The sequence below is a fragment of the Tachypleus tridentatus genome, chromosome 6 (assembly GCF_004210375.1).
Source record: "Tachypleus tridentatus isolate NWPU-2018 chromosome 6, ASM421037v1, whole genome shotgun sequence".
In the NCBI taxonomy this organism is placed as follows: domain Eukaryota; kingdom Metazoa; phylum Arthropoda; class Merostomata; order Xiphosura; family Limulidae; genus Tachypleus; species Tachypleus tridentatus.
Window position 1 is genome coordinate 56,562,919 of NC_134830.1, and position 23,852 is coordinate 56,586,770.

The window sequence follows — 23,852 nt, forward strand, 5'->3', positions numbered from 1 at the left end:
AGTAATTAGCTTGTAACGCACTTTTCTATAATGAGTGAAACATAACGAACTGGAAGTTGGTCCAAACTAAACAAAAAGTGCATTCCAGGCCTGGTTTAGGTTGAATTTCGGGCCTAGAGAGTAGTCTGCATTAGTCGCCCTTAAGTTTCAAGTGATAGACTAGATAGAAGGCAGTTAGTTAACACCACTCACAACCAGCTCGTGATTTACTCTAACTGAATATTGGAATTTGGTTTTAGCTCTTATAGCGCGTCCATGATCCCAGTGTTGAGTGAGATATGTTTATATTTTTTTGCAATAATGGAATGTAAACCATGGATCCACAATCCTTCACTCTAACCATTGGGCCGTGCTTGGTTTCGCAGGCCTAAACTTAACCAGAAGATTAGTGTTTGTGTTTTTCTTATAGCAAAGCCACATCGGGCTATCTGCTCAGCCCACCGAGGGGAATCGAACCCCTGATTTTAGCGTTGTAAATCCGGAGACATACCGCTGTACTAGCGGGGGGCCCAGAAGATTAACTAATGCTCAACACTACTCTTGCTGTTGTCATAGAGTTTAGATAAAGTAACACACGTGTTAACTTTAGTAGTGTTATTCAACTGGAATTCTCTATCTCTCTCGTATTTCTAACGTAATTATTAATACATTTCCATGGTAAGAGTTATCTAATTTACTATGAACGCAGTTAATACTTTGCCCGTAAATGTATGACGTCTACTAACAAAAAATATAAAATTGTAAAGGTTTATTGAGTTAATTTTTATGTGAAATTTGTAAGACTGTTTTTTTAATAATAATTGGTTTGGTTTGAACTTCACGCAAAAATACACGAGGGCTATCTGCGCTAGCCGTCCCCAATATAACAATTATGAATTAGAGGGAAGACAGCTAGTCAACACTGCCCAACGTCAACTCTTGGACTACTCTTCCACCGATAAATAGTGGGATTGATTGTAACGTTATAGCGCCCCCACAGCTAAAAGGTCGAGCATGTTCGATGTCCTTGCAAATCAAACGCCCTAACCACCAGGTCAGAGGGCAGAGCATGGATAACCCATTTTGTTGCTTTGTGTTTGACTTCAAAGAAACAAATTAATCATACAAAAAGGTTAATTAAATTTTAAACAAAACAAAAATATTTATGATGAATTTTGTTCCGACCCTAAATTCATCACCTTAAAACTTGTGTTCTCACTTTCTATAAACAATATTGTAAAAGATACGCCATGTTTTTGTTATCACACCATAGAGAGCAGAAAACAACACTAGAAGTAAGGGTAACAAGTGACGACCCAGGTGAGATGCGTCACAGAAACTTTTCGTAGATTGACTATTGCTCATTATTAAAATGTTTATTATTATTGTAGCTGTTTAGTTGTTACGTAATTTATAATTACATCATAGTACTATGATTTACACACTGACTTATAGATAAACTTGCAAAGGGACAATAGTGTTTAGATTTTGTTCTTGTTATGTAATTCATTAAGAGTAGTTTGTGACCATGTAATGCAGACAACTATTCCTCGTGCTAACTCTCACAGTAATAAACAATATTGTGGATTAAGTTAAATAATCTACCTTAAGAATACACAGTCACTACCTGGAATTTTGGAACGAAATTTGATTTTAGCCCTACATTAACGGCCTAGAATAACATCAACAACTTTCTTTTCGTTTTAACTTACGAATTCACTTTGACCTAAGTATCTAGAAGTTTCATAAAACAGCCTTAAGGAAGATATCTTCCCTTAATACACAAAGTATTCAATAATGTATAGTAAACTTTGCGCATAAATTAATATTTATAACTAGCTAGTAAAATAGATTAATATTTATAACTAGCTAGTAAAATAGATAATATTTATAACTAACTAGTAAACTAGACGAATGTTTATAAGTAGCTAGTAAACTAGATTAATATTTATAACTAGCTACTAACCTATATTTGTATTTATAACAAGCTAGTAAACTAGATTAATATTTGTAACTAGCTAGTAAACTGTACCAGTATTCATAACTAGGTAGTAAACTATATTAGTATTCGTAACTAGGTAGTAAACTATATTAGTATTCGTAACTAGGTAATGGGAAACAACAACCACACAAACTAACAAACAACAATGTGCACGTGCTACTTTGAACGACTGTTTCCGTGTTTTATTTTGGCTGATATAGATCCCATTAAACTCTCAGATTGCTCGGTTGGCTACGTCATATGAAAATGCTTAAGATCAAGCTGTGCGTACTTGTTATGAATGAGAGCTATATAATTTTCACATAAGTCTATCGAACCCCTTCTCCTATCCCATATAAAAGTTTACATTTAAAAAATCTATAAAAATATAAATTTATTGTTAATACAAATTTTCAAGTAAATTAATTTAGTGAAGAGAATGAGTGAAAGCTCTCAAAATCTCCAGACTTCCAGTTTTTGGACTTGCCTCTTTTGGACTTTCTTCTTGACTCTTTCTCGTTTACATGTAGGAAGTCAAAATATACATTGAAAATCTCAAATAAATTTGACAAAATGTTTGAGAGGAATTCAAAGGTCAAGTAACCACATACGTACAATAGAAAACACTTATTAGTGTTTGAACTTACATCACATAAACTTCTTGATGAGTCAATATTCTTCGTACACAACATTCTAGAGTTCACAATTCCTCCATAATGTTCTTTTTTATTACACTCATCTCTATCGAGAACCATTAAAGCAATATAGGTGTCGCTGGTGTGGACAGGAGACGGAGCTGCAGAAAAACCAAAGGAACTAAGTCATAATTCTAATTATTCAATATGATTAATTTATCACCGTAGTGGAGTCCTGAATAATTGTGGCACATTATTATAAATAAATATAATTTTATAACTGAAAGCGTTTGTTTTGATGCTCATATGTTCTGAAGGCATGTTTTCGAGTGCATCTTACAAAAAAAAAAAGACAAGTGAATTCAAGAAGTCTCGATAGAAGCAGTTTGCTCCTAAAGAAGAAAGGCCCACCTTTCGAAACCACTCGGATTATAAGGTTTTTATTTATTAAATATATATGTGCACATTGACATTGTGATCAAAATACGGGGAGAGTCATATTAATTTTTCAAAAAAACTTTAATCATTTTCGGATTGTTATGTTCAGTTTTATAAATGAGGGTCACTAAGAAACATTTGACGTTTTATTTTATCAAAGATGACTCGTATTTCAAGTTTGTGAGATAAACATTTCATTTTGAGAGTTTAGAACTCTGCTTATTTTCACCAATTTCCCAACCGAAGATATTTTATATCACGTAGAAGATAATTCTAATTAATAAGTTAAATATAATAACAACGGCCGAGTACTTATGATATGCGATAATATGAACAGCAATTTATATAAAACTGAAAATGTTGTGACGTGATCGCAACTAGATTCGAAAATTATATTCTATTCAGATCACAATTTAAAAAAAAAGAAGGTTTGTCATGACTTGAATTAAACCACCTAGGTTTCTCACATTAGAACAAAGTTTATTTTTACCCAATGAAAAGAAAAATTACTCATGCATCTTACTTACATCTTGGTACGCTGCTACCAAATGCTCCTGAAAAGCAGGTAATTCCAGGTTTAACTTCTTCCTCCGGTAAACAGATAGCACTAGTGTGCTCATCAAAACGAAGTGATTTTGCAAGTTGAATTAGGGCCACATCATAATCTTGAAGAAACACTGAACGGAACTTGGATGAATGAGGATGAATAATAATCCTCCGAATTTCTCTCGCATCGCTTAGGTCTTCCACATCTTCTGCCAGTTTCCAAATGTCAGTGAAAACTAACCAATCAGAGTCGTTTTCTGATAGTTGTCTAAAGGTATCACAGGTAACAGTCAGTGCTCATATAAATGTATGGACATGTACTTTTAATTAAAAGTTAGAAACATTTTTAAAAATCTAACATATTAAATTCATATAAAGTAGTTGTAATCTAAGCCATACAAATTGAGGACAGGTTAAACGATGAGATCACATGGTAACTAGCATATGTGAGTATAATGAGATGCAGTACTGTGTATATGAATTTTGAACATTCACAAATGTTTTCATGTATATCATTTTGTTTTATTATTGATACATTTGTATAATCCATGAAACTAATTTTTATTTCACTTGCGGATATATTTGGGATCGTATTGGTCATTCTAATTATCATTTTTATTATTGCGAGTACTTTGGTCTGCTAGTAGGTTGTATTTACACATTTGTAATAATAATAAATAATATAAAACAAATACAAATATTGACTTTGCTCATACAAGAAATGTTCCCTGGTGTTTTGTTTTGAATTTCGCGCAAAGTTATACTAGGGCTATCTGCGCTAACTGTCCTTAATTTCGCAGTGCTAGCCTAGAGGTAAGGCAGCTAATCATCACCCACCGCCAACTCTTGAGCTACTCTTTTACCAACGAATAGTGAGATTAACCGTAACATTATGACGCCCCCCACGGCTGAAATGGTTAGCATGTTTTGTGCGACGGTGATTCGAACCTTTGACTCTCGGATTACAAGTACAGTGCCTTAACCACCTAGCCATGCTGAACCCTTCCATAGTGAAACAGTAGTACATCTAGAAGCTTACAACACTGAATAAGTCCAAGGTTCGGTTTCCCGTTGTGGACACAAAAAATAGCCAAATATGGCTTTACTTCGGATGAACCAGCCATGCAAAAACGAAAATACTGACAAGATAATTTGTTACTATTATCCCTAAAAATAAGTAATTGATCAATGTTAAAAAAAAATAATAAAATAGATAATTAAGTGAAATAATAGACCAAGATAAGCGCAAAAACAAATTGGTCAGTCAGGGTAACCTATATGATCCTACAAATATCAGAAGATGAAATTAAATTCATTTCATGCCTTATAAACTATATAAAACAAAAACCACACATTATGTCTATTAATAATACTCTACGACTTTTTTTTCATACACGTATTGACACTATTTATACAAAAATATTTCTAGAATTTTATTATTATACTTTAATTAAGATAATTATTTTGCATTGTTAGCTTTATTGATTTATTTAGAGAGAGAATAAGCATTGACACCACAACAATGTATTTTAATCTTTATAAGTAAATACCAAAATAAACGAATATTTGACTGGCTGTGTTCATTACCATCTCGATCTTTTATTACTCTGTAAGTGGACAGGTCACTCGGATCGGAAGTTACTGTTAATATTCACAGTTGTATGTCTTTCTCTCTTATTATTCGTACATTGGTAACCAGTCTTTTATCTGCCGTATTTCAATTCCTCTTTCGTAAAATATATTGTTACGATATGTTTATGTTTCACGAAACACTGTAAGTTTTTACGTTAAAATTAGTCCTAACACTCATAACTGTGGATTTTGAATCACAATAATTGATAAAAAAATCCTGCCGTTTATTTTTTTTTACTTTTTCAGTAGTAGTTTAATTTTTTATATCTATAAGCTAAAATGGCTTTTTATAATAATCTTATATACGTATGGAAAAATATTTTCTGTGCCCAAAATGTAAACGTCCTCCATTTTGTTTCTGTTGAACACATTAATTCGAATCAAATGTCAAAAAAAATACATTTTTTTTTATTTATGTGCTTCTATTAATACTACGTTTTGTAGTAATTCAGTATTCATTGACCATATCAGTTATACTTAATTTCAAAACATAAGGCGTCCAATGTTTGTTTCATCAAGTTATAAACAGAATAAATTTTATTCGATTTATGTTATGATGAATGCAACAGATTAGACGATTGATTCTTGTTGGATTTTTTTTATTTCATTTTTTTACAGAAATTTACACTTCTACAACATTAGAAACTATTAGTTTAAGATATCCCATGATAGTGTTATCATTTTTTTATCTTGGCCATTCCAATAGGTTAAAATAGTGTGTGTTTGTGTATGTGTTTTCTTATAGCAAAACCACATTGGGTTATCTGCTGAGAGGTTAAAAATCATTCAAACATTTTCAAGCCAGCAAGATTGTCTAAAAAATTCGGTTATTTACCGTTACCTAACTCACAATCAAATCAACTTACAGAATACAATTTGCTGATGTCACCAACCAATTTGGAGATATAATTTCTGCATGACAAGTTTTATTTGTGTGTACGTTCTTCACCATGGCTAGTGACGGCCACTGTTCAGGAGAGAATAGTTGTCCTTCAACAACAGGTTTCGTTCGATACAAGGGACCAGGAAAGGTTGAACAATCTAAATCAATGAATTCAGATTAATATTTGCAGATTTTTAAGGTAACTAATGAGCAAACAAGATGGAATCAGAATAATAGAAAGGTTCATTTGTAAACAATAAATCAATAATCAGAAACATATAGATTATAAACTAAACAATCAATAATAAGGATTACATCAGAGTAATAAACACCTAGTTTATAAACTAAACAATCAATAATAAGGATTACATCAGAGTAACAAACACCTAGTTTATAAACTAAACAATCAATAATAAGGATTACATCAGAGTAATAAACACCTGGTTTATAAACTAAACAATCAATAATAAGGATTACATCAGAGTAATAAACATCGAGTTTATAAACCAAACAGTCAACACCAAGGATTACATCAGAGTAATAAACATCGAGTTTATAAACCAAACAGTCAATACCAAGGATTACATTAGAGTAATAAACACCTAGTTTATGAACTAACGTATCAGAAACCAGAACCACATTACAGTAATAAAGCACTTCATATGTAAATTAACAATCAGAAAAATAAAATAAAATATAGAGCAGCTCATTTGTAAACAAAAACTATCAGTTAACAAGAACAAAATCACTAATCGAATACCTATTTAACAGTAATAGAGAAAATCCACTTAATGATTAATATAAGAAACTAAAGCAGGAATATAGAATTAATTTAACAAATTAATTATCATGAAAACACAGGATTAATTAGATGAGAAGAATGGTATAGAAATCGAACCTCTATGATATCTGATTCATTTACAGAAAAACGTATGTAATTTATTATGTGCCTACCACTGCAAATTTGGTTAAGAAAGTAAAATGATTAGAAAGTTAAGTCCTATGTAGATGGGATAGTTGTATAAAATACTTATTACTGAGAAAAAGATATTCCTGTTGGCATTTTTTGGAAAACATTAATCGAAACAGGGAAAAAACAGTCAAATTATCGTATTGTATACATAGTGATTCTTTAGAAACAAATTAAGTAACACTGAAAAATAAAAATAAATAGATAAGAAGCAAAGTCAGAATGTTAAAAAGAGTGACAAAAGTTACCTTCAAATTGTATTATATATAAATATAATAGTACTACCTGTTGTTTGTTGTATATCCATATAACCACTTCGCGAGGTATGGATGGATCTACACCAAAATTGTATGGTGGATGATTCATTAGGTCCATGTGGGGATAGATACAAATTTTCAGTTTTGTGTTTTATGATTTTTATTACTAATTCGTCCCCTGTAAATGAACCTTCACCAAATGACAAAGGTGACAAAAGTTACCTTCAAATTGTAATATAAATAAATATAATAGTACTACCTGTTGTTTGTTGTATATTCATATAACCACTTCGCGAGGTATGGATGGATCTACACCAAAATTGTATGGTGGATGATTCATTAGGTCCATGTGGGGATAGATACAAATTTTCAGTCTTGTGTTTTTTGATTTTTATTACTAATTCGTTCCCTGTAAATGAACCTTCACCAAATTTAAAATGGAGATTTACTGGATCTATGGGGAGTTGCATCCAAATGTTCACTTTTGCATCATGCGTTTTGCAATTTTTATGGACATTTTTGCATTTCTTACATCTACAAATAAGGGAAGCAACTTTTCGTATTCTAAGACAACACGAATTTACAGAGGACAGTTTCTCCAGCTAGTTAGATAATATATTAAACTTTCTTCTACTGATATTGGACATTTAATCAACACACTTTATCACAACTACCTGTCTACAATCGATGTAAAATCGACCACAATAGGTTCCTGTTGACTTGGCCAATTTTCCATCTCAACTATGCGTATTTTATAAATATTCCGTCTTTTAAGACGTAACAGATTGTATATATTTATCTAATAAACGGTGCAAAACCTGCATAACATTAACTTGAACGAAGTAAAATAAGTTCTATTTTTGTGTAAAACTTACTAAATCGACGACACTCAACTACAGCAGCCTGACCACCTTCACAACTGGAGTTGAGTTGAAGTCCCGAAGTCCAGAAAGTGTGATTCAGTGGAGTAAAAGACCGTTCGTACGAAGCCCAACTGGTATTGTTTGTTACTACTGTCCTCGTCTCTGTTGCTATGGCCTCACTAGAAGAATACCATAAACAACTGTGACTTTTCAAGACATTCTTTCTTCGAGAAATTCGTACAAAGCTGGGCTATCTGCTTATAAATGTCGCTAATTTTTAACTGACATACTAGATGGAAGACAGTGAGAGAACATCACCCTCAACTCTTGGTCTACTCATGTCTGATCGAATAGTGGCGATTTAATCCGCACTTTCCTATAGCACTCACGACCCTAAAGTATGTAATGCGTTTTTGAGGCAACGGACACGAACCATAAATCCTCAGATTCATAGTCCGGGGTTGCTAATCACGAAGATATGGCAGTGCAAAATGAAAAAAATTTCAAACTTCCAAAGCTAATTAAGTAATTTATAAACGTTGCTTTATTTGGCAGTTTGCTACTGTTTCTTTGTTTGGCTGGTTGCTTTTTTATTTCACGCAAAGCTACATGAGGGCTGTCTGCGCTAGCCGTCCCTAATTCAGATGGTGTAAAACTAGAGGGAAAGAAGCTAGTCATCACCATCCACCACCAACTCTTGGGCTACTTTGTTGCCAACGGATTGTGGGATTGATCGTCTTTGTTTGGCTGGTTGTTTTTTTTTATTTCAGGCAAAGCTACATGAGGGCTGTCTGCGCTAGCCGTCCCTAATTTAGATGGTGTAAAACTAAAGGGAAAGAAGCTAGTCATCACCATCCACCACCAACTCTTGGGTTACTTTGTTGCCAACGGATTGTGGGATTGATCGTCATATAACAACGTCCCCACGGCTGAAAGAGCGAGCATGTTTGGTGTGACTGGGATTTGAACCCGTGTCCCTCAGATTACGAGTCGAGCGTCCTAACTACCTTGCCATGCCGGGCCTGCTTGCTACTAAATCTTTTGGTTTCGTTATTAACAAGTTAGAGAAAATTATTTTTCAATTAAATCAGAGGACACTTGAAGTTGGCGAGATTCATGGGAAGGTTAGATTTGTAAAGATTACACTTCATTAACTTTAGAATCACTGATTGGATACAGATCCTTCCAACCTTTTTTTTTTTTTCAACTATTTATTCACCAAATTGCTCGTGGTTCCATGACTTTCCCTGATCACAGGGTCCCTGCCACCAGTAACACAGCGGTATGTCTGATGACTTACAGAGCTATAAATCTGGTTTCGATACCCGTGGTAAGCAGAGCGCAGATAGCTAATTGTGCAGCCTTTTCATTAACTACGCACAAACAGAATTCCTTACAACTTATGAGCCCCGCAAAAATGACATCAACTAATCCCACTCATGAAAGTTGGCGTGTTTTAAATACAACATGAGTTGTTATTTTATCCACTTTTTGTTATTTATTTATGCTAAATACTGTAGAATGTCAAGACAAAATTTCTCATTATGCTGAGCATCACCCCTCCAATTAATATACGGCGGTAAGTCTGCAGACTTATAACGCCAGAACCCGGGTTTGGATACCCATCTACAGATGGTCCATTGTATGGCTTTGTGACCAGTGTAAAGATGGAATCGGGAAACTACACAGCTCTAAAAACGGTTACCATTTTTTTCATTTTAACCTTTACTTTTAACGAATCCACAGTCTAACGTTTCACAAAGAATGTGGGAACTACTATATAAGAAATAAGAACATCTGAGTAAATTTTAATAAGGAAACTTTAAAGATTTTCTGACGACTTTTTTCTAACAGTGAGACCAGATATAATTTAATCTAATCAAATAAACTAGTTTCGTTTGACAGATTACTGTTAGTTTATGAAATGTGTAGAGCTTTGAGTATTCAAGGCTAGTGTTCTTTTTACCCGAATCCTAGTTCTTGACAAAGTCCGTTTCCAGCTTCCAAAGTCCACTCATGTCCACAAAGAAGGTTCCATTCTCGTGTCACAGAGTTGTAAACTTGAACGACTCCATGCACGTCTACCCTCACTGAAGATAAAAACAACGACATGTCTTTACACTGAGATGCCCATAAATGTGTAATATTGCGACGACAAAAGGTTTTGGTAAAATACTTAGTCTCAGAAATTGATTCAAAGGCAAAAAAAAATCTGAATAAAAGAAAATAAAAATAACGGGTTACAAAAAATAAATCTGAAGTATTATGTAATTCTGTATTATACTGCTAAATATGAAAAAGTAGACTGAACGAAACTGTCTGAAAAGTAGCCTGAACGAAACTGTCTGGTCTCGCGCAGTTTTCGAATTTACACCTTTAGATTTAAAATTCTTTGTGTTGATTTAAACTTGCGAGCTCGCCACTTAAAAACATAGATTCTACTGCTGCTAATACGTATAGCATCAGAGACAATAACTGATCGGGCTTACCCAGGTAGATGCTCAGACCCATGTTGCCAGTATATCTGTGGAAGTAACGGAGAAACGTTTTAACGTGTTAGCTGTATTTTTAACTAATGGGTCCCTATAAGTCCTATTATCTTCTCAGGTCATAATTATCAGATCCTTAATATCTCTAATCATAGCTCCTATTTAACAACCTTATAATGTTCTCAGGTCGTAGCTACTAGGTCCTCAATATCCCTTATAGTAGTCTTAATCTCGTAGTTATTAGGTCCTGAATAGCGCTCAGAACATTCTAAGGTTTTAGCTACTAGGTCCTTAATAGTCCTCATAGTAGTCTTAGACCGCAGTTATTAGGTTCTTAACAGCCTTTATGATATTCTCAGGTTGTAGCTACTAGGTCATCAACAACCCTCCTAATAATCTTAGATAGTAGTTATTAAGTCCTATGCAGTCCCCTCAATTAATATTATCAGATCATTGCTAATAGTTGCTTAATAATATCTTTATTTAAATAAAGATATAAATAAATAAATAAATAAATTTATTTAAATAAAATAATATATTATTTTCAGATGGTAAGTACTAGACCCTTATCAGTCCCTTTTGATATCCTCAGACCGCCATTATACAAGGCCCTTGAAAATCCCCAGACCATGACTATACAAACCCCTTTATAATTATCTTAATATTTTGGAATTGTGGAGATATCCGTAATGGTTTTATAGTGTGTTGTTTGTTTTCAGTTAAGCTTTAACACAACATAAAATTTAATAGGAACCTATTAATCTACTACGCCGTCCCATCCACTAAATTAAGCTTAAAACAACAATACCAGATCTCATAACTTAAATATTTGTCAAGCCTTCTTTTAAACTCCCTTAAATGAATAATTACAGCCCCCGCATTCGAAGGTGATACATTTCAAACTAAAAATATTTTAATTGAAAATGATTTCTGCCAGAATTTATGTTTGTGTCTTTTAGTCCGACCATTCTCATCATTAAGTACGAAGAAGGGGTCAATACACTCAAATCTCTTGGTACCCTTAACCACTCAAATAAGGTCCCCTCTAACTCGTCTATTTCAAAGGGAAAATAATATCAGAGACCTTAACCTGTCTTTTGGTAATAATCTTTTCATCCAAAGTATTATCCTAGAAGTCGTCCTCTGAGCCCTTTCCAACAGTTTAATGTCCTTCCTAAGTTCACGAGTCTAGTACGAAACACAATGCCTCAAGTATGATTTAGTCAATGACCTATAGAATAAAATTACATCCTCTTTCGCCTAATCAATGACCTATACAATGAAATAATAACCAGCTGTTTTCAAAACTTTTTGTTTTCGGAACCACCTGATTTTTGTTTCATTTCGGTGGACCACAATTGGATCTCTACATTATGTTTCCGCTTTCTTTGCGTAATTATGCAATGACACCGCGAACCATAGATTGAGAATCAATTAACTCAATCGTAAATGCAACTGTGAGTTATCAGTACGTAGTTTTAACATCCAAGACAGAGTAGTAAAGATGTAGCCCTCTCTAGCAATCTTTCAGATTGCACTAAACTCCAATCCTTCAATCCATGCGTACTAGATATAAATACCACTAATATATTAGTGTACGACGACAACTTACCACACTCAGTTTCGTCACTTCCATCATTACAATCTTTACGACTGTCACATCTCGCAAAGTCAGAAATACACCTACCATCCGTACATTGGTACTTGTTTTTAGAACACGCTGGAAACATAAGGAGGTTCGAGATAATATTATTGTCTCACTAATAAACTTATACACTTTATAAGGCTTTTAAACATCTCTTAAAATAAATGTTATATAACTGTCTTCCAAAGTAAAAACAGTTTCTTTGCATGTTTTTAATTATATACTATGTATTACAATATTTGCGTTATATCATTTTTAACTGACAACTACAAACAGCAAACTTTATATTTCTGAAAAAAAAGTGCTAGAAACTACATAGATGTTTGAGTTAATAACAGTTGAGAATTTACTGTTTTATTAGCATAATATACCTCTATACGTAAGTTTTAGCCAACAACAGTTGGCAGTATGCTATCGCATTAGCATAATATTGGTCCGAACATAAGATTCAGCTAACAGCAGTTAACAATTTACCTTTGCAATACCATAATGAATCTCTGTACATAAATTTGGGTTGACATTGCATCATTGTTGTATTATTTACAAATAGAGACAATAATTTTTATATTGTTGTCAACTGCTCTCTAAAACGAAACTTCGTATCATTGTTACTTTACCGTAAAGAAGGACACATGGTTTACTTACACGACACACTTTGTTGTTTTTTGAGAAGTGATACCTTCTGCAACCTTGATGGAGAACTTGTTAAAAATGGTTGAAATTCGCCAATAAACTTATTTCAATTTGATAAGATTTTTTGCCTTGTTTGTTCTAGGCATTGCTTCTTCTTTGCCAATCAATTTTGTATTATAATACCTTTAACTTCATTCAAACCATATTGCTGTTTCATTGTTAATTACAAATTATTCGTATTTTAAAATTTCAGATTTCTATTAATCTACCAAAACTTTTTGTTATTTTAAACCTCCTGGGAAGTGTAATCTTTTTTTTCAAATTTTTTTCAAGCAAAGTACGAAAATATGTAATTCAATGATTCATTCATTGAAAACAAAAAAGGCTTAAACTCGTGTTTATTACATGTTTAATATTGAAGTACGGCATTTCTAATTTAAATTAAAACGTAACAAATCCATTATACAATAATAACATAAAATCTGTAAAATTAAGAAAAAAGCGGGAAAATATTACTTACAACAGTTCAATTCATCTTCTCCAGTTTTACAGTCACGATTTCCATCACACTTCAGAGAAGATGGAATACAAAATCCATCTGAGCAAAAAAACTTCCTTCTTTGATTGCATGTCGTCCGATTAACTGAAACAAATTTTGGAATTAAAAAAATTAAAATAAAAGTAATCACTGATACAAAGTTTCTAATTATAACAAAATTTGTGTCATTTTAATTAGTACATCGTGTAAAAGTTTATTAGCTTTTTTCTTACGACATAAAAAAACGGTTTATAATGTCTTTGAAAAGTGATATTTGTGTCATGCATCATAACGTGTGTGTTTTCTTATAGAAAAGCCACATTGAGCTATCTGCTAAGCCCACCGAAGGGAATCGAACCCCTAATTTTAGTGTTATAAATCCGAAAACTTATCACTGTCCCAGCGGGAAACACATCATAGTAACTAAGTTGTTTGTGTAAAACAGTACTCGGGGATAAATGTTGAATCTCGTCCATGAGAAACGGGTAGGGTCGTCAGTCAACAGAAGTTCAAGGTGACTCCCCCCTAGTGAATCGCTGGTACAAAGGAACTTGGGAAGGCTTAGCCTGTCCAAATGAGCCGTTCCTACAGGGCATTAAATATCACCACGTTAAAGAAAAAAAAAGACGAAAAGACTGAAGAACGTTGTATGTGAGTCACTGAGAACAATGTATTTACTTAGCAGCAGGACTTGCTTCTTCCCAGTTCTACAACCCCGAGCGTGTCAGTATAGCCCACCTTAACAGGGGAATCACTCCCTGCCTGTATTGATAACTCTAAGAATCTGGTTTCGATATCCGTGATGAGCACAGCACAGATAGTCTATTACGTAACTTTGCGCTTACTAAGAAAGAAACAATTCAGAGTGAAAGTACTACGTCCCCACTTTGTATAAGTGAAGCATAATAACCAACTCACAAGTTACAAATTCTTTCTAAATGATCTAAACTAGACAAGTTTGCGTATTGTGTTGAAACTAAGTTGTCAATTAGAAAAAAAGGCACATAGGCGGTTATGTTTCTTGTAAATTTGTTGACATACACAAAGCTACACAATGGGCTATCTGTGCTCTGCCCCTAGTGGTATCGAAACCCGGTTTTTAGCAGTGTAAGTCTGCAGACACACCGTTGTGCCACTAGGGAGATCCTTTCTAGTTTTGATTTTCCCATATTGTTCTTTCCTCTTATGTGCTATTTTGCTTTCGAATGTATATAACATATATGTACATACAAAAAGAGGACAATTGCTCGAAGCGCCATATTTGAAATAGATTTTGTTCGGTGTTTAATAATATGGTTCTTTGTGCCGCCTGTTCAGTTTACGTAACACCTTTTATATATAAGTTTTGTAACACAATTACTTCACCACTATTGTTACTACACCAGCCTTACTGTACCCATTAACATTATTAGCAAAAAATAACATGATATATGTGTGTGCGTCTGCATGATTTACGTTTGTGGATAAATGTATATATATACGTAAGTACATAACGTTACCTGTTTATATCGTTTATGTACTTTATGTGCTAACTTAACACATGATGTATTTTACGTTCTCTGAAACAACAATATTTCTGTTATTGTCATTAAAAGGCTGTTATAAACTATTGTATTTCCTTGATCCATGAGTGTATTGTACGTTTTTACACTATGGCAAATCATTTATATTGTAATGCGTATTAATATGCATTTGTGTTTGTTTCTATAGACTGTTGTACGTTATGTATTTATTTCTGTCTTGCCCATACAACTTCATTCTCATTAAATAGTAAATAACTTTCTCTCTCTCATGACCATTTTATTTAAAACTGTACACTGTCCATTGTCCTGTCAGTTATTAAGATCATAACGTCTTCACGTTCGACATCAGGTTTTCAGGTCGTTGAGGACCTGGGTGGGGTCAGGTACATTTTCGACCTATTCCACCCATTTTTAAGAACTGTCAAATGCTGTTGATAATATTCTAACACAAAACACTGATTCAACTTTCTCGTATTTTCAAGGCCGTGTCCTTGAATATAATGCAATTTTAAAAATCTTGACTTTATTTGGTCACAAACACTTGAAAACAAGTCGTATTGTAGTATATGTATATATAGTGTATACACTGTATTAGTTGCATTGGATCACAAACAGTTCCGAAATCACACTACACTTGTTCACAAGAGATACGAGGTCTGTTCAAAAAATACGCGGACTGACGTCATAAAACAAAATGTACTTTATTTAGAAGTTACAGGTCTGGGACCCCTTCAAAGTACCTTCCTCCCCAACGCACACACTTATCCCAACGGTGTTTCCACTTGTTGAAACAGTCCTGGTACGCTTCTTTTGTAATGTCCTCCAGCTCCTTCATTGCATTTGCCTTAATCTCGGGAATCGTCTCAAATCTTCTTCCTTTCAAGGGTCTTTTGAGTTTGGGGAACAAGAAAAAATCGCAAGGAGCAAGGTCAGGTGAGTAGGGGTGGGTGGGGGTGGGGAAGAACAGTGATCGAGTGTTTGGCCAAAAACTCACGAGTTCTGAGGGCTGAATTTCGCAGCAACGCGGTGCATCTTCAATTTATCGGTCAAAATCTCGTAACAAGATTCAAGTGATATCTCACACTCTTCAGCAAGCTCCCTGACAGTCAGACGTCGATTTGCCCGCATCAGGGTGTTGATTTTGTCGACGTGTGGGTTGTCAGTTGACGTGGAAGGACGTCCAGGACGCTCATCATCTTCAATGGACTGTCGACCATCCTTAAAACGTTCATGCCATTTGAAACATGCCGTACGCTTCATAGCAACATCACCAGAAGCCTTGTTAAGCATAGCAAAAGTTTCAGTCGCAGATTTTCCAAGTTTAACACAAAATTTCACAGCAAGTCGTTGCTCCTTCAGGTCATTCATTCTGAAATCCGCCAAACGAAAAAATCGCACTTCACTCAAAACCGCGTAGCTAATACACAAATGAAGATATCTGCAATCGGGAAATGGTGTCGTAATCAGCTGATCTGTGTGAACCTAGCGACAACAAGCGGATTCCCCTGGAACCAATTGGAGCCGCGCAATTCAAACAGTCCGCGTATTTTTTGAACAGCCCTCGTATTCATCAGGGCGTATTGATACATAAAATATCCTTTATAAATACCACAAAGATATCTAACTCTTGGTACAATAATTTTAATGTCTAGTATAGGTGGTCTTATTTCTAACTTAGAAATTTAATACTGAGAGATATCTTGCCTTATTAACATCATATATGATATAGCGATCTATTTCTGTTAACAGATCATTTCTGTATAATTTTTTATTAAAGTAGCTGAACGAGAAATCTATCAGTCTGTTTTTTTTCTCAGGAAAACGGTTTACATAATTATGTAAAAATGTTGAGTCTATGAATTTTAATACTCTGAAAACTGTTGTGAGTTTTCAACGTCTTGTTTATCATAAAGCAGGCCTGGCATGGCCAAGCGCGTAAGGCGTGCGACTCGTAATCCGAGGGTCGCGGGTTCGCGCCCGCGTCGCGCTAAACATGCTCGCCCTCCCAGCCGTGGGGGTGTATAATGTGACGGTCAATCCCACTATTCGTTGGTAAAAGAGTAGCCCAAGAGTTGGCGGTGGGTGGTGATGACTAGCTGCCTTCCCTCTAGTCTTACACTGCTAAATTAGGGACGGCTAGCACAGATAGCCCTCGAGTAGCTTTGTGCGAAATTCCAAAACAAACACTCCAGATAAATATAAAATAATATATTTTTATTTAAGCTAACGTTTCGTCTTTGTGGCTTCTTCAAAATTAATACACATAACTGTCTGATATCAGAATATTCGTTAACTTATAAAACATCTTGTAATGTTCTATTTGTCAAGTCTGCCGTAACGAGCGTCTAACAATGTATAAAATGTAATTCTTTCATTGTTGTTCTAATATTACAGCATAATATAATTATTGTATAATGTAATATAATTATAATATAATATAATACTAATTACGTAGTTACAGAAATACATCATATATATAACTAAAATAATTTATATATATCAAAAAATAAAAATAAACCATAATATGTTTTACGAGTAACTGAAAACACACAAACAAAAAATAAAGAATCTGTTAAGGTGTGATAATAAGTGACAAGGATACATACAACGTTTACCAGCAGTGTTAAAACAAATTGTGAGATATTCCAGATCATACGCAGTGTCAAACTGAAAATAAATAGTATTAAGAGTATTGGTACATTTCATTAAAATAATAGGCATAGCATGGCCAAGTGGTTAAGGCACTCAACCTGTAATCTGAGGATTGCAGGTTCGAATTCCAGTCGCACCAAACATGTGGAGGAGTTATAATGTTACGGACAATTCCATTATTCGTAGGTAAAAGAGTAGCTCAGGAGTTGGCGATGGGTGGTGATGACTAGCTGCCTTCCCTCTAGTCTTACACTGCTAAATTAGGGACGGCTAGCACAGATAGCCCTCGAGTAGCTTTGTGCGAAATTCCAAAACAAACAAACAAACAAACAATCATAAAGCAACAGATAAAAAAAAAAAGGCGATTGCTCGAAGCGCCATCTTTGAAATAAATTTCATTTGGTGTTTTATAATCTTTGAATAATATACTTCTTTATAACACCTGTTCGGTTTACGTAACAGCTTTGATATTTAAGTTTCGTAACACATTTACTTCACCACTAGCCGTACTATACGATTAACATTATCAGTAAAAAATAACCTTATAAATACTTACCGCATCCAACTTCGTCACTGCGGTCACGACAGTTGTAGTTTCCGTCGCAGATATCTAGTGGTTTGATGCATGTGCTGCCATCTAGACACATCACATCGTGTTGATCACATTGAGTCGGCACTAAAACCAAAAGTACAACATTTACTCTTGTTTTATTGATGCGATCCGGAATATGTGCGTTTTTTTTTTCACTATATTCCCAAGTATATTTTCAAACGTTTCTGCAAGTTCAATGTTAAAAAATAATAAATAACAGAGTATAACTTAGGTCATTTATTTCTAGGTAGTTTTGTTCATTAAACATAAAGTTAGTTTCGATGGTAGTGAATTCTATAAAGGTTGCTGATTGGTTGCTGGGGATGTATATCAATGGATTGGGGTCTTGGAGCTATATTGCTTGCTTCAGTTGTTGGGACTTCTGTGAAAATGGAAATTACATCAAAACTGACCATTAAAGCTTCATGATTTAGTTGATTAAGAATATATTTAAAGTTAAAAAGAGTCTTTGAAAAAGTATCCGGCTATGTATTTACCAAAGTTGTAGTTAAATGAGTCGTAGATCGACAGTATGGGTCGTAGTGAACAATCGGGTTTGTGAAGTTTGGAGGTGCCGTATACATAGATGTGGTGTGCGTGAGTCGATACTACGTAGGTAAGAATAAAGGCTTTCTGATATTGTGTTGTTTTTCATTTGTAGTATTATTTTGTTTAATTAGTTTTCATGTGTTTTCGTTGGATTTGTGTTTAGTAGTTTAAATTTCTTTATGTCTGTTAAGATGCTCATTTTTAATGCACTCATTTGTGTTCGTCATAATTATAGCATTGCCTTTATCTGCTTTTAGAATTTTGATGTTGTCTTGTTTCAGGTTGTTTATAGAATTAATATCTTTTCGTATGAGGTTGTTTTTAGTGTTATTTTCTGTGAAATTATGTTGATTTGTTTTTTGTTTAGAATTAAACACAAAGGTACACAATGGGCTATCTATGCTCTGCCCACCGCGAGTATCGAAGCACGGTTTTTAGCGGGTGTGAGTCTGCATACATACCGCTGTACCACTGGGGTGCGAAATTATGTTGATGGTTTTGTAAGAAACTTCTTTGAAAAAGTTGTTTAAGATAGTGTTTTGAAGTGTTTCGGGGAAATAGATGTTTTCAGTTCTACCTGGAAAGATAGGTCATTAGTTGTCGATGTTCTTGTTGTCGAAGTTGTCTTCTTTCTGGTGGTGGTTTTCTGGAAAACAACTACATGTTCAAGGACCAAAACTACCTACAAATAAATGGCTTAAGTATGGGCAACCCCGTGTCACCGGTTCAAGCTAATATTTTTGTGACACAGATATGTTGATGATACAATTGCTGGATTCACATCTACAGAACACACACTTAGTTTTTCAATCACGTTAACTGCATGCACCCCAACATTAGGTTCACTTGTGAACACGAAAAACTAACTAAATAGCATTTCTCAACCTCAAGCTCACAAGAACCGATACACAATTAAAAACAGAAATCCACCGAAATATCACTTATGCTGGACTATACATTCCATGGGACTCAGCACATGAAACAAAACAAAAACTCAGTGTATTAAGAAACAAAATAAACACAGCCACAAAACTATGTTCACCAGATAAAATTAACAAAGAAGTCAACAAAATAAAACAACACTTCATCAACATCAATAAATTTCCTCAAAAAACCGTGGAAAAATTATACTCACATACCTAGACCAACAATAGACATACAACAATAAATCCCAAGATACAACAAACTACGAAACCTTATATTACTGCATACCATGTTCCCGACATCAGCGAAAAATTAACCAACATTTGGAAAAAACTTATAACAAAATACAACATTCCAGAAAACACCAAATTTATTCAAAAACCATGTACAAAACTAAAGTTCATACAATGTAAAAACTACACTGATAAACACAACACCAACATAATTTATTATGTACAATGCAACAATTGCTACGACTTCTGTATTGGAGAAACTAATAGAAAGATGGAAACCAAATTCAAATAACAAAAAAAAAAACTTGCACATCTTGGAACACTGCAAACCAAATAAACACAACATAACCATAGAAAACACCTAGATATTAAGTAGGGAAACAAATAAAAACAAACAAAAAATAAAATAAGCCCTACTTATACAACAATTAAAACCAAAATTAAACCAATATAAATAAACACTTTTATACCTATATTAATTAATAACCTAACATCTGGCTGTAACGCCATCTACAATTCCGTACTTGTTTACATTTTCGTCGACGTGTGCCCGAAAACGGTCTGTTGCAAACTCTATCTTTAGGCTGAAACGTTGTTCTCTACCTCATTTCAACAAAAGTTTTAATATCCATACCAGTCGTCTTGATATACATTTTGCTTAGCCAGCTAGCTGTCTATTCTTGGCTGGCCTCACGCCACTTAAAGATAGCTTTTTACCGACAAAAATATTTAATGTCCTCGTGTAAATACTGACGTTTGAAGTTAATTCACTTAAACTAAACTGTTTAAAATGTTCGAAATATATAAACGTTTCTCGTTAAATATCTGTAGTTTTCCGATTAATAAGCATTTATCACAAGTATAGCTTCCGAAAATTATAGTATATTGACTGCAGCAACCCAACAATATATATTAAACTGTCTCTTTGTGTGTGGATTTATAAACATTTAGGGTGAGGTTCTCGAAAGTTCGGTTGACAATATTCAAAGCTATGCTAGTGCTTTCATAAAACAAATTTTGTTGAATCTTCTACAAATTTAGAGAACAGGCAAGACTTGTGCAACACACATTTAACAATATAAGTTACATAGGTTTCTAAATATATATAATAAACTGAAACATAGATATTAAAATTAATACATAATAGTAAATCTGTTACAATAGTATTTCAAAGAAAGTAAAATAGGAGAACCATTAATTTTAGGACATCATTTTGCGTCATTGTCAAACACTTTCCCATTTTTATTCTACTTGTATTTTATTTGATATTTAGACTAAAGCAACAGAAGCCAATACAAAATATTTTAAAAAGTACCTACTTACAAAAAAAGAAATACAAAAATAAGGTTTTTTAGAAGGTTAGTTTAAAACACTCTTCTTAAATATTTGAAAATCGTTAAAAATTTTCTAGATGTTTGACTTCGTTACGTACGACATTCATCTTCATCACTGCCGTCTTCACAGTCCCATATTTCGTCACACCTTACGTCCTTACTAATACAGGCGGTATTATCACACCGGAAGTTCATCCCACATCCATCGCCACCTGGTGGAAGCAAGACGTGCATTAAAAAGGCGTAAACAAATGGAACAGATATAAATGCTATTTCAATAATAGTTTAACTAATCACAAAAATGGGTGATAAATCTTATCGTGAGATACTGAGCAGGCCTAAAATATTTTAAAAAAATGAAAGGATAAAACAGCGTTATTATGACGCATTAATCGAAACTGTAGTCTGTGAAAAGTCTTGCTATGAAGTTAAAGAAACTTTCGTCTGCGGAAAGTGTTACTAGAAATAAACGAGTTTATAAAACTATTTTTATTGGAGAATTCAGCTTTGTACTGTCAGTTTCGGTTTGTGTTTTAGTGGAATGCTTCTAAAGAAGCTGTAAGGCGAAACGTTGAGTTAAATTAAAGTAAAATAACACGTTTAGTGCTATAAAGTTGTTTAATTCTAGTTGGTTTGGTTTTTGGAATTTCGCACAAAGCTACTCGAGGGCTATCTGTGCTAGCCGTCCCTAATTTAGCAGTGTAAGACTAGAGGGAAGGCAGCTAGTCATCACCACCTACCGCCAACTCTTGGGCTACTCTTTTACCAACGAATAGTGGGATTGACCGTACATTATAACGCCCCCACGGCTGGGAGGGCGATCATAATTGGCGCGAACCCGCGACCCTCAGATTACGAAGCGCACGCCTTAACGCGCTAGGCCCCTTAGTTCTAGTACTAAAATTTCTCCTATACATCAAAATGCAGCACAGGAATTAAATAATGACAAGTGTTACAGTAAATAACATGAAACTTTAGTGTACATACACGAACCCATACAAAAACAACCTTTATTACACATTCATCAAACTTTAATCTACGAAAATTCATTATGTAGATCATAAAACATTAGTCTAAGAAATACAATGCTATATAGTCAACTAAACTTTACGAAAATGGTTATTATATATCATTTTACACCTTCAATTGTAAGTAAAAACACATAAATCAGCAAGTTGTTAGTAGGTTATAAAACCTATATAGTAAACAATATGACTAAACGAAACACCTGATTTGTTTGTCCAAGTTGAAGCACTTTTTGTATTAAGTACATTTAAAAATATAACCTCCAGCTTTCGGGGACATTTCATAAATTAAAGAGACATTAACAACTAGTTTAATTTTAAGCTCTTCCTAGAGCTTGGCCTGACTTTGGTTTTATGTGATGTAGTTGTTTAAAGGTGAATTAGGACTTGACCTTTTCACGTTTATGTCTTTGTTGGTACCATAAATATGTCAAACGCAACAGTTAAAATACACACACACATAAATAAGCATCAAGTTTAGCACAACCTCCAAAAAATTATATTTATAAAAATGATGGGCTTAACATATCAACAACTACATTGTTAAAATAAATATCTGTTCAACCTAGCAACAACTGCATTGTTAAATTAATGAATATTTTAACTAGCAACAACTGTATTCTTAAACTCAATAACTATTTAACCTAGCAACAACTGCATTCTTAAACGCAATAACTATTTAACCTAGCGACAACTGCATTGCTAAAAAAAATAATTATTTTGATTTATCAACAACTGCGTTGCTAAAACAAAGAACTATTTTGACGTAACAACAACTTCACTGTTGAAAAAAAAGAAAGCATTTTCACGAAACAGTATTTCTCTTCAACCAAAACCGTGCTATCGACTTAACCCTAACGTTGTTAGCTTTTAGAAATATCTTCATATTATCATATTTTCTTTTATACGAAATTTTATTACATTAGAAACTAACATAATAAACTTACTATTCTGAATACTAAGTTTATTTATTATATCTGCTACTGTGTAGAACTGAATAGTGACCAATGACGCCATTTCTTCACTTCGCCTATCCAGTGTACAGGATTTTTCTCGTAGTGATTATATAGCACTTTTATACCAACAGTGTGTTTGAAACGAACATAATATAACTAAGAAACGTTTGACAACAAAACATTGTACAAATGCCTACTCACACTTATCTTCGTCAGAGCCATCCGCACAGTCAACAAAACCGTCACAAATCAAAGTAGCACTTCGACATTCTTCGTCTCCGCACGTGAACTTGCCTTGTTGACAACAAGAATTTAATTGTAAGTGAAGTACAATTGTTGTAGTACGAGTCTATACTAAATTATTTATCAGAGACTCACTTTACTGTTTATTATACAGACATTTGTAAGGATTATCTTTAAAAAGTGAATGATATTAAAATTCGTTATATCTAAATTATCATATTCTGAGCCTCCTATTTATTGGGATAATATTTGGACAGCTTACTTGTTTCTGATTTTGAAATAAAGATTATGAGATTTTAAAAATTTAAACTGGAATTACTTAGCTCAGCCAA

The 23,852-nt window shown here is 33.8% G+C and overlaps 1 protein-coding gene across 1 annotated transcript in view; it reads right to left on the bottom strand.

The window, feature by feature from the left end:
- The window catches only part of LOC143252574 (uncharacterized), a 61,631-nt gene that overhangs the window by 33,505 nt on the left and 4,274 nt on the right, over positions 1 to 23,852 (bottom strand). Inside the window, exons 2-11 of the mRNA XM_076504914.1 lie at positions 23,479 to 23,571; positions 21,395 to 21,508; positions 18,221 to 18,340; positions 13,472 to 13,594; positions 12,286 to 12,393; positions 10,151 to 10,274; positions 8,197 to 8,363; positions 6,078 to 6,252; positions 3,561 to 3,847; positions 2,608 to 2,756 (exon numbers count right to left, since the gene is read on the bottom strand). Coding sequence (XP_076361029.1) covers positions 2,608 to 2,756; positions 3,561 to 3,847; positions 6,078 to 6,252; positions 8,197 to 8,363; positions 10,151 to 10,274; positions 12,286 to 12,393; positions 13,472 to 13,594; positions 18,221 to 18,340; positions 21,395 to 21,508; positions 23,479 to 23,571 — 1,460 coding nt within the window. The remainder of the gene's footprint in view (positions 1 to 2,607; positions 2,757 to 3,560; positions 3,848 to 6,077; positions 6,253 to 8,196; positions 8,364 to 10,150; positions 10,275 to 12,285; positions 12,394 to 13,471; positions 13,595 to 18,220; positions 18,341 to 21,394; positions 21,509 to 23,478; positions 23,572 to 23,852) is intronic.